The 15045-nt window shown below is 34.6% G+C and overlaps 1 protein-coding gene across 1 annotated transcript in view; it reads left to right on the forward strand.

The window, feature by feature from the left end:
* DENND1B (DENN/MADD domain containing 1B) overlaps window positions 1–15045 on the forward strand; it is an 87219-nt gene that overhangs the window by 36151 nt on the left and 36023 nt on the right. Inside the window, exons 9-11 of the mRNA XM_010010250.1 lie at window positions 2734–2779; window positions 4305–4406; window positions 12345–12470. Coding sequence (XP_010008552.1) covers window positions 2734–2779; window positions 4305–4406; window positions 12345–12470 — 274 coding nt within the window. The remainder of the gene's footprint in view (window positions 1–2733; window positions 2780–4304; window positions 4407–12344; window positions 12471–15045) is intronic.

Raw genomic sequence — 15045 nt, forward strand, 5'->3', positions numbered from 1 at the left:
GTTTACTTCAGGATGGTTCTGTCCAGCCCTACCTCTCTGTAGCTTTTCTCACCTTAAATTTCATTATGAGAACTCCAATGTGACAATTGGAACAACTGTCCAAAAAAGAAGAGATAAGAAATTCCTTTTTCTTAAAGATAGTAGAATATTAGGCAGTGAAAATAATTTTCATTTTAGCTCTGGAGGAAGAAAACTCAATGTAGTTAACTAAAAATCTGTTTTGCTCAGTATTTTTTTAAGAATTGGTTTCTCTTCTGCAATTAAACAAAAAGATACTGCTATGTGCAGTCCAGTATGTGGCTGGCTTTTGAGAAATCTTTTACAAAAATTGAGTTTGAGCATTGATATAGTAATTATATTTGCATAAAATTAATTCCTGTAAAGGAGAAAGCCAATTTCATCAAATTTCTATGTAATTTCTTGGCAAACTAAGTCACTGATATAAGAACGTATGACAGCTTTGTCTGGGGATGATAAAGCATCTGTTCTACTGATGCTCTGTTAAGAATATAATGCAACTAGAAAATTCAAGTTACAATTGCAACATATCTTTTTATGAGATTTGGTCTCTTCTGAATTGGGCTGTATGCAGTGCCTGTTTTCATGAGAATGGGACAATTATTTTCCAATTAACTTGTGTGTTTATCATAACATAGTAATTATTTTAGCCAATGATGCTCTAGATTAATAACAATTTTGGTAGTAACATGCATAAGCAAGAGAAAAACTATATAGCAGCTCCCAGTAGTATCATAGTAAGCAATTTCATGTACATATTACAAAACTCTGCTGTTAAGGCTTCAGAATCCAGCAGTAATAAAATTCATTCTTTGCTGAAAATGATCAAATAGACTTTCCATGCCTGCAATTTTTATTTCCTGTATTTTCAAGATGTTTATCTAATTAGCTTTGTACCTTTATTCTGTTAACTTCTCAAAATTGAAATGATGTAGCTGTTGCTTTGTTCTGTAGAGAAAAGCCACATGCTACCCTTTTAAATGACAGATTTATTAGTGAAGCAAATTGTCAGCTATTTTAAGTCAGCACAGGCCTAGTGAAGCTGCTAGAACGGTGTTGGTGTACAAGAAAACAAGTGTGCATAAAATGCATAGATGATACAGCACTTGTTTTCACTGTAGTTTCTCCAGTTCATGTTATTTGTAACACTAAGATACTCTGATGTGATGAATCTGAGGATGTATTTTGCTGCATATTCAGCATATGAATCCTCAGTAACGTGTCAGTCATAGTCATTCCCATTAGCTTGGTTGCATGTTACGTAGTATAAAGCATTCTTAAAATTACAGAGTATTTTAAAGATGTCCGATTCCTCTCTGAATATAAATGTGTGCCTGCTCTGTAGTGAAAATACAATTCCATGTAGTTTGTGTTTAATCCACGAAGGCTTAAGATCTTAGATGGGAAGAGGTTGTCAGAGGTACTAAAATTTTTTAGTATCGGGCTAAGAAAAATACATAGGACTCTCTATTTCCCTTTCTGGCATTCCCATTGCCTGGAAACCTTAAGCCATGCCAGTTTGTAGTCTCATCAAATCTTTATTTCAATAATATAAACATGATGAAAGCTTGTTTTGGCCCCAGTCAATTTTTTTGCTTGTCTGGGGTTTTTCAGGGGGTTGTTAGCGTTTTGGGGTTTTTTTGAGGTTTTGGGGGTTTTTTTTGTTTGTTTGGTTTGGGATTTTTGTTTGGAATTTTTTGTTAGTTTGTGTATTTTAACCTATCCTCTCCTGTTAATGAGAGCAATTGGCTAATCCGTAGGGTGTGTATATATACATATCTGTGTAACTTCATGTAAATCATCTTACCTTCCATTTATTTTTCAGACATTGTTTTTATTCAATGTTTTTCTCTTTGGTCCCTTAGTATTTCGTTTCCCACTGAGTTGCTTAAACCAGCTTATGTATTGCTTGCTTCTGTGGAGTGAATATGTTTAGTAATCTCACAGGTCCCAAAAGTGTAATGGTGATTGTTGGATGTTTTTTTTTTCCCTTCAGCACTGGATACTGAGAATCTTCTAAATCAGATGTTGTCAGAACACGATCACTAGAGAAAGAAACACAAGATTATAGGAAACCATGATGAATTAGACTGACTAATTCAGTTTCTCGCCTGCATACTGCAGGAGGTCTCACTTCAGAGGCTTTGTGTGGATATTTGCTTTATTTTGAGAATACAGTTCCATGTCTTATTCAAATTGAAAGTGAGAAGTTTACTATTTGAAGTTAAACACGATATTACACAGCTTGCAAACACTCACGAAGGAAGGGTTTCAGAAGCACATGCAGAACCAAAAGCGGTGTTAGTGAATTTGGTTTGCAGTATGGTGATGTTAAATGGTACAGTGTCCTTCAGAATAGTGTTTTAAAACCAGTGTAGTTCTAGAGATAGACCACTTTTGGAACAGTTACTAGACTAGCTCTGCCATACAGTATGGTTGGTTATTGGAACTAGGTATGGCAAGGTGGTTAGCAAGCTGCATATGTCTTCTCGCTCACACTTTACCTTTGATTTTGTGGTCATGCTTGCTGCAGAGTAAATAAATAAATAAATTCCCTTGTCTAGTAAAAATTTCAGTAGCAGCTGTCTTCATTTAATGCTAAACAGTGAATGTTAACTAAGGACTCTGTGTTCCAAGATTTTAAATATTTTTTGCTCCAGCTGTGTTGTAGTAGTTGATACTGAAAACTTGAGCTTTTCCTCTTTTTTCCTTCAGTGCACCAATGCCTTATCTAATTGGCGTCCACTTAAGCTTAATAGAGGTAAGTTTACTATTCATTTCTGCATACTGGTAAGCAAGAGGTGTGTGTGCCATAAACAGTAATGGAAATGCTTCCAAAAAAATCCCTGCATAGAGGAATACAAAATGTAAGTCTCAGATGCTTTGCAAAGTAAAAAATGTCTGTCTCTGAAATCTTACTTTTGAAGTGTTTTATGGACGCATATAAGTTCTACATCACGATTTCTTCCTGTGTCTATTTAATAGCTCAGTAATGGGTTTTTTCCCGTCTTTTTTAGTGGTTCAGCAACAGATTTTCCCAATAATAAGAACAGTTAAAATTTTTTGCAGAGTCACCATCAATCAGAATTCAGCATCATCCTGATTTCCCAGATAATTTATGTTCTGTCCCTCTTAAAATCCGAGTCTAACATTTAGCTCATAACATTCGTAACTATTGATTTAGAACTGAAGGGGTTTTTTTGCCAAAAACCAAGGGGTAGCCTTTTTGGATTTGAACATACAACAAAACAATAGAACTCACCTGAGAGGTAAGTAATAGCTGGGCGATAAATAGCTTTGCCTTGGTCCATAACCATTTGACGATACCATTTAGCCTATGTGTGAAGTCTGTTTATCTTGCAGAGTAGATAGTTTCTTAGGGAAATTTATTTGATTTGCGTTTCTGCTAAAGCAGTTCTAAGGATCAATATACATTTGCTAGGCTGTTGAGATGGGTTCTTCATCAGTCTGCGCCACTAGCACTTTTGTGTTTCCGAAAAAGAGCCTTCTGTCATGTATACTTCTTAACTCTAGGCATAGCCTTATGTTCTCTCAAATCAGGTTCATATGACCTGCATACATTGATGGTAGTCTCTTGACAAGCATCTTTTTCCTTATTCCATCAGAAAATAATGGAATGGAAAGCCTTGCCCTGAAAAAGAAGTCACTGAATTCCTCCTTGATGACACTATTGTGTGTTACATTGTACGACCATACAGGAAAGAGTAAGTGTGTTTTTTTTTTTTTTTTTTTTTTTTCCCCCCCCTGAAAGGAACAAATTATTGAATTCTTAGCTGCTAGTCAAGTCTATTGATGGAAGATTGTTTCCTCCATTCTTCTGTAATACTAGTAGACATCACATGCCCGGGTCTTAGAGAAATCTGCAAATAATTGTTTAGTTTTCTCTGTTTTTCATCTGATTTTATGCTTAGCATCCTATCTGATTTTCACCTATAAGAGAGAATGAAATGTTATAAGATATGTATAGCTGCAAATATTTAATTATGCTTTGTGTAAATCTTGGTTTTCAAGAATTCATTTCTTGAATGTGCTTATGTTTCAGAGATTATTAGTATGACCTTACTGTTTAAAGAGGAGGTGTTTTTAAAAGCTCCTCTGAATCCTGCATCTAATTCACAAATCCTATATGTAAAGCTCAGAATATTGTCTGCCATTTTTGCCCTTTGTAGAATCATCATTATAATCTAGCACATTATATAAAAATGCAGTTCCTGAGGATGCCATAGTATAATTCTTTTCCACTTTTTTTTTCCTCCTTTTAACAGAGAGTAAAAAATAGATCGTTGGAGGATGTGGTTTTGCTAAATGTTGACACAAACACTCTAGAAACCCCTTTTAATGACCTGAACAACCTACCTGGTGAAGTGGTGAGTCTTACGGATATTTAATTCTTTCTTTCTTACATAGATGCTTGAATTACTAGTAGTTATTTTTGCCTGGTTTTGCTGGTATAAAAGGAATAAGGGGGTGAAAAGCAGCAAGTGTAGACCCCTATATTTAAGATTTTTAGCTTTTTGACGGTTGAGGAGATGTTGAATGGAACATCATATTTCTCATTGTAAAAGTAGGATCATAATTATAAAGCTAGCTGCATTCATTAGGCATAGCTGCTTTAAACGCAAGAGTCTCTTCATCTCATCTTAATCATTATATTACAAAGTAGGCATTTCTGTCTGCCTAGTGGCATGTCTTGCAAAAGAACGAGAGTTTTTGAAGGCAAAAAGAAGAAGGGGGCCAATTATCGGCTTCTGCTTCCCTGCCACCTGCCAGCGCTTTCCTTTTAATTAATGATCTGATGGCACTGGTCAATATAATAAGAAATGCTTGTACAGTTGGGGTCAGAAAATTCAGGCTTTGATCTTCTTCAACTTTCTGAAACATTTATTTGTTTTCTCTAAATTATTTCAGTTTTATTTTAATCTCTTCTATCCTGCTGAGGGCTGCGTGAATGAAAACCTATACTGTTTGTCATTTGCTTTGGCAGAGCAAAGACTGCTTACTTAGAATTCTATTTGTAAATTAAACTGCAAACCCAGTTTGTCATAAAAGACGTCTGATCCTTTTGAAATGACGAAAACTGTCTTTTGTCTGTAAAGGATGATAAATTAAGTGCCAGTTCCTTCTGGACTTTGATCTTGCAGAGAGTGTCCACCCCCCCACACTTTTTTTTTCTCCTTATTGCCTATAGGAGAACATACTCTGTATATCATTTTAAATAGTCACAAAATTCACTTAACTTGTTTTTCACAATAGAGCTCTAAAAGAATATTATTGTGAAGCCACTGTTTTGATTATTTATTACTGATGCTCAAGCTATCACAAATGGTTGTTGAGATAAAGAATTTTATATTAAAATGTGAAATCAAAGAGTTGCATTTTCTGAAATTGTAAATCATAAAACCTAACTCTCTTAACCAAATTAAGGTGCTGTAGTGACATACTATTTCTTTTGGTTTTGCTGGTGATTTGTGTATATTTATTACAATAGAAATCAAACTCTTGATGATTATATTAATGTAATTTCCTTTTCATTTTAATGCTGTTAAAATTTGGGCTTTTAATAGATCATCCGTTCAGTCTTTCTTCTGATTCAGTATGTTATTGTATGAAAAAGCATACAAATGCACACACTTACATGTAGGTACAGTAATTTTGACTGTACTCTGTCGTTCAAGAGTATAACAAGTTATGTAAAAAATGAATCTTTTCTGGTGTGTCAGTAATTTTAACTGACCTTGCATTCAGTGACTAAGGTTGAGGTTATAATGGGATGGAGGAACATACCTCTTGTCAAATAATAGCTGGATGTAGAATTGAGAATTAGGCATCATCTTCCATAAGATACTGGAGGTGTAGCTGGAGGTCCTTCAAACAGGAAAAATGGATATTTGTGCAATAAGAGGGACTTCTCATGTATTTTATAGATGCATATCAGAATGATCTCTGAAATGAGTAGGCTAGCATGAAGAAAATAAGGATACGGATCTTTGTACATTTAGAAGTATATTCTCCCCCAGGATATATGCATGTTACTATTATTAATGTTAATGAAGGTTATCCAAGTGTACAGGCTATACAGTAGACTTAAAATATTTAATTCCATATCTAATATAGAACAAAACAGAATAACCTATAAATATACTTGCAGAATTTGAGGGCTTTATAATGAATCTTTTAATTTGAATATTGCCATCTTTTCCTCTACTTCAATTTGTAAAGCACTTTGATTAAAACAGCTTAATGGAAAACATGTACAATTTTAGTGGGAAAACCTGGAAACAAAAGGCACAAACAATGTCTGTGTTTGGCTCATAAAATGACGACATGCTTGTCCTCCTTTCGCGTTCATGAGGGGCGGTGCAACTGCTAACATCTCAGTTAAAAAGTGTAAGATGTAGGAGTGTAAAGTCAAAATGGTAAGTTAGACTTAAAACGTTAAAGCAAATGTCAAAGATACTTGCACGTGAAACACTTTAACGTATATACATAAACCTCATAAGCATATATACAAAGGCAGTAAAACTTCTGATGAAAAAATATGGTGAGTACCTCTGAAGAGTGTTAAAATGGAATGAAGAACTGAAAAACATAAAAGAAGCTGTAGTCTTACTGTCCCTTTCAGAAATTGATTCCAGGTTGGTTTACAGCCTAACAAAAGGGTTGTAGTGTTTTCAGAGTTTTCTAGAACTGTTTCTTGTGTCTGAAGGAAATTGAGTAATTATATTCTCGATCAATAAGCCTGATGATGTCTTCACAGGATAGATATTTAATAGTTTACCTGTGTATAAGTAATATGTCTGTTAAAATGCTCTGTGTATTTTTTCATGATAAATCTAAGATTGAAAAATAGTTACTATATGGCATTATCTAATAAGCTGTATAATAAATTAACTGAGATTTAAGGGCATTTTTAAATCATTCACTTGAGCATTTAAATTATAGTTACAGGCTAGATGACTTTCTATGCATGTGAACTCTATTATTCTGTCAGACTGACCAGTGGTCTTGACTGTGCAAAGGTCAGTGGTCACAGTTGTCCTGAATTACCAGTCCTTTTTTCATGTGGACCCTCTGCTGCGTTGCATGCTGTAATCTTCTTAATGGCTTCATTCCAATATTCACACATAATATTTTAGATTTATTGACTGTTAGAAATACTACCATGCCAGTAGCAGTTCCGCTACTCCTAAGGTATTTAAAATTGGAAAAATAAATCAGTGCAAGACTTTCAGGAATCCTTTGTTTTCTTAGAGGGGGGAAAATCCCTCTTTTTCGTCTCTTCTGACAAGAACACTTGTTTTTAAATTTCATCATTTCACTGTGAATTTGTCTATTATTTTATAATTAAAAAAAAAAAGAGAAAAGCAAATAAGTAGCTACTTCTGTGGGAGTAAATTTCCTAATACAATAATACGTAGATCACCACTTTAATAATATAAAACATTTTAAAAAGAGCATTTGTGGTGTATATGAATTAGTGTAGACCATAGACACAAATTTTTACACCTTGGGCCTGATCCTGCAATACCTGCTTTCAGTTAACTCTGACAAAGACTACTCCTTTGCTCAAATTTGAACACTTTCAAAAAAAGTCAGAGAATTGAGAGAATTGCTTTTAGCAACCAAGTCTTACTGATTTCTCCATAGACAAAGCAGAACTTTTATAAATATGATCTTCAGAAAACAACAGGCTTTAGAGGTTTTTAGCATCTTCTGTGGTCATTAAATGTTGTTAACAGTAAAATCTACAGAGCTGTTGAAAGATGTGCGTAGCCTTTGCAGCATGTGGTGTCTACACACTATAATGCAATAAAGAATCTAAACAGGGTTTTGGAGTTTTAGTTTTGAGATTCCTGAAGTCACAGGATTTTAACACTGTAAATCAGGCAGTTGAACATTACTATTCTAAAAATAGCATTTGAGAAGTAGGCTCTAATTCACATAGAAAATTAAAGTTACTTTACTACAATTACTGAGAGTGCAAATTATTTTTGAAAATACAATGATTAGTAGCATTATAAAGGAGTATGGTCAACATGTAGCAGTGAAACTGAAAAGATTTTTTGTGAAATTTGCGTATCATAATTTACTATGTTTTCCCCATCCAAAATTAGCCAAAATTATTACTAATAGGTTTTAGAAACTCAGAGCACTTGGCTGTGTTTGCAGTGTTATGAGGCAACTGTTTATAATGACTAAATTCTTAAAGTTGAAATCCTGTTGAGCCTTGATATAGTTTTAAAAGGTAGAATGTGAGATTAAAAAGTACATCTAATTTTAAAAACATTTGTATTTAAGTAGTTGTTTTCCTCTTTACAAGTATCTGTGTTTAAATGCTGGAGAGCTAACCAGGATGTCAAAATCCTGTGTTTGTAGATCATATCAAAGATCTAGAAGCCCTTTCATTAACAGTATTGATTTTAAATCATATCAGATTCCATTTTGCTGTAAGGATTTTGTTTTGTTTCTCTTCTCTGCCATCTTTTCACTTTCCTGCTGTGGAGAATGGGCTTAATTTTATAGTGACATGATCTGATGGGGAACGCCAAAAACTAGTTTAAAGCATAACAACTGTCACTGATACCAGAAAAATACCTGGATATCATGTTTTCAGAGATCTGGTAGTCATTGGGAACCCCAGTGCATGGTTCTGCTTTTCTGAGGCAACAAAAGTTTTGGATACTTCTCTATGAGCTTAAATTTGTATGTGTGCTTAAGTTTTTGCAGGAGCAAAGGCTTTGATTAATAGTTACATGATATTATTAATGTATTTTTTAACTTTGTATGTAGTTCTGTTCTTCTACTCACATGGATATTGAAGTGATATTAGTCATGCTTTGTTTCTGATTAGATAGTTATATTTTAGGAGTCTTAGACAGGACATAGGGTGATTATTTTAAAAAATGATGCTTTTTGTTTTGATGACCAACACAGTATGTTTCTACGATTTAGGTACACTTAATTCCATATGAAAGCTAAATCACATATCAGTCTCATGACTTAACAAATCTCTGAAAAACTGTTCTATTGATTTAAACCTTCCTGAAGCTCAGATTGCTCTTCATTGGTAGTGTTTAGCAATCTACTGAAGTCACCTTCCTGTGAGAAGCTGTTGCTAGGAGAAGATAAAAACTGTTTGCTTCCAGTGCAAATTAATAATACCATTTCTGAAATGGATTACCAGTGTCTTCCATAAATAAATCTTAACAGCATTCTAACCCCTGTGGTTTGTTTTTTGTGGTTCTTTTTTCTTTTTTAACTTTGTAGAAGGCTGGTTTTGCTTAAGACATGCTTAAGACATGCAAAGAATGGGAGAAAAGCAGCTTGGCATTTTAATCATAGGTAGATGGATTAAATCATACATGAGGAAAAGATTTTGATAAAGATCCTGCTTGATATTTTTTTGGCTTGATGCCATAATTGTGTATTTTCTTTGAAATTTTAAGAGTTATTAACGATGTCACCAAAGGGATGTCTCGCTTTTAGATCTAAGCAATCACAATCCTGCTGTGCACCAAGTCCTCCTAAGTAGTTCAAAGCACCCGGTCTCTTACCTATACCTACTGTATTGACTGTAATAACTACCACTCTGTCTTTGATTAAACTGTGGAGCTGGGAGAAGTTGCCGGTAGCATACCCAAAGGTTCAGTTTGGGTTTGCTATCACTTGGTGTTGGGATAAGCCCTGAGAAAGCACTGTCCCTCTGTGTGTGTATTTGCTGACCTCAACTAGAAGGAAACCTGGAAAGGTCTCAAGGGTGCTTCAGACATGCTTCAGACAGTATTCCAATTGTGATGATTGGGAAATCAGGGTTGTGGCACATACTATCTCTGCAGGCTTTTTCTTAAGAGCACTGTGCTCCTAATACTTCTGCAGAATAATCTAATAGAGCTCTTCTTGCCTTTTACCATTGCTTGCTGAGAAAAGCAGAAGTTGGGGGAACTTTCTTTGAATTCCACCATAGCATTTCTGAGGCTCAGACTTCCTCCAGAATGGCAGCACAAAAATGTACATCTGATGTACACACTTTTGTGCTGGAGAACCTGCCTCTAAGTTGCCAGCCCATTGGGATGTTTTTGATATTATTGAACTGATAACTTACCAATACTGCAATGAAGCAGGAAATCTGTTGCTTTCTGTTGTTTCTTTGTAACAGTTTTTTGCTTAAAGCATCCTATTTATTGACTTATCTTAGGTACATAGAGCCTGCCAGAACTAAGAAAATCAGAAAATACTGTTTTCTTTCACGTCTCCCATAAATTCTCTGCTATTACATCATCTTTACCCACTTTCTTCTCTTACCATGTCTTATCATCTGCCATAATTTCCCCCAAGTTCGCAAGGTATAATTTAGAAGAAAGTAGACTTAAAAGAATATAGAGGATTTTCTACCTTTTCCCTCCCTTACATTTAGAAAATTTAGGCTTTTTCTGTCATGCCAGAGACAACATTTTAAGATTGACAATTATTTTTTTTTTAATCTCATGTTACTGCTTATGTTTTAGTGACAGTGAGGTGACATTGAATTGGCCTCATTCTTAATAACTTTAAAATAATCATAGTCTGAAAAAAACAACAAAAAAAAAATCTAAGCCCAAAAACCCCCAAAACAAAACAAGCAAAAAAAAACCCACAAAAAAACCCCAAACAAGACCCAAACCAGAAAAACCCCAAACCAAAGATCTGCATTTATTTTTTTCAACCTTGAACTGTTTAACTGATTTTTGTACTCAGACTTGTACTTTTTTTTCTTTTGAGGTGTAAGGAAAAACATAAATGAGCCTTGGTGTATGCTTTCCATGGGCTAAACGAATCAGGCTCTGAACTTTTATCTAGATCTATGGAGCTTGGATATAAATTGAAAAGATCACAGCTATGGGGAAAAGACCTATACTGTAAGGGCCTTTCTGCATAGATTATGAACATCATAACTCAATAATTTTTTTTTCAAAACTATAGTTATAATTGGACCCAATGGGGGTCTCTCTCTTTGATCAGATCACAGTAACTGTGACTTTACACTGGAAAATGTCACTACTATGAAGGTTTATCACCTGTAGAGCTGGTCTTTTCTCTGATGCCATGTTCGGTTCTCATTAGCATTATTCAAAGTTTAGTTGTTAATTAGGTTGACACTTCAATTACAATCATCATCTACAAGAGCAGTCAGGACTGCTTGCATAAAGAAACAAAAAGATACTCATTCTTGCATGTATTTCTGAAAGAATGAAAGCTGTCTTGGTGATAGTTTGTGTTTACAATGTTTTGTTTAAAGAATAACTCTATTACTTTTTATAGTATTTAGTGACTTAAATATTGCTTTATTGGGTATACTGCAATACAAAAGGATGTAGAAATATATATTCTATATAATTGGAGTTGACGTACTTCTCCCGATGTCCCTCATGATGAAAATTAGGAGAGTGTAGACTATTAACTGGGTGTAATTCCACATATTTTTAAAGAATACTTTAGTAATTCCAGAATAACATGATTTTTCTCCAAAGTATCTCTCAGTAAGAATTATCTAAATCTAAATTTTATTTTTGTTTTTCCCCTAATTCTATATAATCAGTGATTGCCATTTGCCAAATAAAAAAAGACAGACGTCCTTGGGGAAAAGAAAAGAAAACAAAAAAAGCCCAAGCACTAAAATATTTTTTTTTATTTTTTTATTTTTTTTTTTAAACTACAGGTGCCTCCTAACTATTGTTGTTACTTTTTCCTCCAGTTTCAAATGTTTTTATCTTTGAGGACAATTCTAAAGGCAGTGTAGCACTGAATTTATGCAAACTTCTCAACTATTTGACAGTGGTAGCAGGTACTCCTATGGTACATGGGAAATTATATAAGACAGTAATTTGACTTAAAAAAAATCCCTAAAACTGAATAGAAAGTGGCCATAAAGAGTCCTTAAAGATAAGCCTTTGTAGCACAAATAAAAAATGTCCAACTGTCTTCATTCAAAACAGGCAGGTACATGTTATGGTTGAGGGGAAAAAAAAATCTGCAGAAAAGTGGCTCATGTGCATTTTACTGTAAAATAATTAAGCTTATTTATGTCAAGAGGCCTTGGGAAAAAGAGAGCATAAACCAATTTGCATTAGCACTCTACCATCATCCCCTGCTTTCATTTCAATTAACAGACCAGCAGGTGCTCTTTGCAGTTAAAAAGATAAGCTATCAAGGAGGAGGATGAATTTTTGGCTGACCTGTAGACACCATGGTTTGCCTGCTGATTGGGTTCATACCTCGCTGTACCAATTTCTGAGGTGTTAATTTAACTGTTCCACTCTGTCATACAGGTCTCGGCCTTGAAAAATAAACTGAAAAAGCAGTCTACAGCTACGGGTCATGGAGTAGCCAAGGCCTTTCTTCGGGCACAGGCAGCACTGTTTGGATCCTACAGAGATGCACTAAGATACAAACCAGTAAGGCTGCTTCTTTACTTCTTTACTAATTTGTAAGAGCATGGTCTCATTCTTTGCAAGGAAAATGTAAAATGTTTTAGCCCAGTCAAAGAAAATGTTATAAATCTTACTCTATGCTAAGGATCCATTGGCAATTTAGAAGACACTACCACCTCCTAATGATGAGTTATACTGAAAAATAAATACTTGTCCAGTCAGCTATTTTCTTATTTATATCACTTGTATAAATTATATAGTGTAAAATCCGATTATATTAATGAAACTACTTACATGCAGTTCACCTGGTTTAATGTGGCGAAGAACTGAAGAGGATGTACCTTTAACTCCATAGGTTTTCACTTTACTCGTCTAGAGACTTTGCTGGGTTTGAGGCCAGAAGCTTTGAATTTCCTAGCAGAAGCCATGTAGGAGTCAAACATGCATCTTTTCTATTATACACTTACGTTGATTCCACTGAGAAGTTAGGAGAAATGAAAATCCATTTCATCCCATCAGAACTTCAGAATTTGTATTTCTGAGATATTGCTAGTAGTCAGTAGATGAATGTGTTACGCGCTTTCATCCTTTCTGGTTTATGAGGGTGGCACATACTGAGCCTATTAGAGAGAAAATAGTTTATGGGAGACAAGAGATTAATTTCATCTGTCAGTTCAGGTTCTTTTCTTATGGTATTTGCAAACTACTGATAGTAGTTCCATTTGAGGGGGAGGGAGGGTTGGTGTGGGGTTTTGGGGTTTTGTGTGTGGGTATTGGTTTTGGTTGGGGTTTTGGTTTGGTTTCTTTTTTCCTCCTCTGATTGCATAGAAAAGAAGATATTTATGAAACCTTTACTTGGGTGTTTTTTTTTTTTTTTTTTTTTTTAAGATATTTTATTTCAGAATATCTCAACAAGCAGAAGTCTGCTGGCAAATACTGACATGTCTTGAACTGGCATCAACTTGTCCAAAGACAAAAGCATGTTAATAAAAATAAAAATAAAATATTTTGACCTGTGTTCACATGGTTTTAACTAATTTAGTATTTTACAGAAAATTTGTTCTGGATTAGTAGAAACCAAGAGGAGTTGTCCCATGATTGTTCAGCTCATTCTACATGTGGCTTTTCAACTCAGTTTAATGCATTGTGAATTGGGAAGTTCAAGAAATAAAATAACATTTGACTGTATTAGGACTATTTCTGAGGAATCGCAAACCGTGTGAACTCTTACTGCAAAGAAAATACTAGCCTTTGCTTTGGAGGTTGTGGGGCTAGATCTGATAGAGAAATCTAAGCCACAGCTGTGGACTTTATTTGCATTCTGTCAGGAGCTCAAGTAGCTTTCATGTAGAACATACGTAGGTGGTATACTTAAATGAGAATATTATTCTGAATAGATTTTGGAATACTTTTGCTATAAATAAGCTTGCCATATTTTCAGAATCGAGTACCAAGAGGTTTTGGGGTACCATTTTTTGGATCACAAACATCTGATGAAAAGTAAAATAATATATTTGGATAGTTATCGACTGCTTGGAAGTTGAAAAATATGTTTAAGTGAACTATTTTCCTTGCAACGGTGTGATCTGTATGATTTTAGCTTGAAACATGGAACAACTGTCATTAATATTCACTTTGAGTAAAGAACAGCTTTAATAGTGTCTGTACTCATCCAACACTTCTCTTCACTCCAAACGCTGTTCATCACACTGAACACTCATTCTGTGCAACTGTTTGTTTTCAGCAGAGGACAGATTCTCCTCGGTATAGCAATATGTCTTGAACAAACGTCTAGCAATTATTGAAAAAAAAAAATGATTGGTGAAAGGGAAAATGGGAAGCTTCAGGGGTCTTGAAAGGAGTTCATGGGACTCCAGAAGACCATATGGAAATTTTGACTACTTTAATACAGGAAATTTGGCATGTAATAGTTAAAGGTGATCGTAATTTTTATGTGTAATAAATGATAATAAAAAAATTAACTCAGTAAAAATTTCCAAGAAAAGTGGAAATAGTTGTTTTTTCTGATTTAATCATGATACTGAATTAAAAAAAAATTGCTCAAATCGATATAACTGCAAAACATATTTTTGTAATATACTACACTTTACCTTAGCAAATACTGCATAATTTTGCTCTAGAGCAAAACAGTACACTTGGTGCTAAAGACCTGACATTTCCAGATTTATTGTGGTTCTTATTTTAGTCTGGTGTTGAATACTGAATACCCATGACTAGTTGGAGCAAAAATTGTGCTTTAGTTTTTAATCCAGAAGGAATCCGGTTTATGGGTGATAGGTGGGGATGCTTGAAAAAATGGTTTCACTGTCATTTGATGAATGATCAAAACATAATCCATAACAAAATATCACTAGTGGAATGGTGAAGTATAATGTTTTTTGTATATGGTCTCATTCACGTAGAGGACTGCAATCCATTTTGAGATGTTGGGTGAGATACTCTGACAGGGAAATATGCATGGACTTTGTGGGGGTTTCCAGCAGTGGCAGTGAGGTCTTTCACACTGTTTTGCTATAAGGAGCTCTGGCACATAGAAGGGCATTTGGTCAGTGCATGGTTGTACTCATCCAGCTAGCAG

This window comes from Nestor notabilis, unplaced genomic scaffold, assembly GCF_000696875.1.
Source record: "Nestor notabilis isolate BGI_N333 unplaced genomic scaffold, ASM69687v1 scaffold1722, whole genome shotgun sequence".
Taxonomy (NCBI): domain Eukaryota; kingdom Metazoa; phylum Chordata; class Aves; order Psittaciformes; family Psittacidae; genus Nestor; species Nestor notabilis.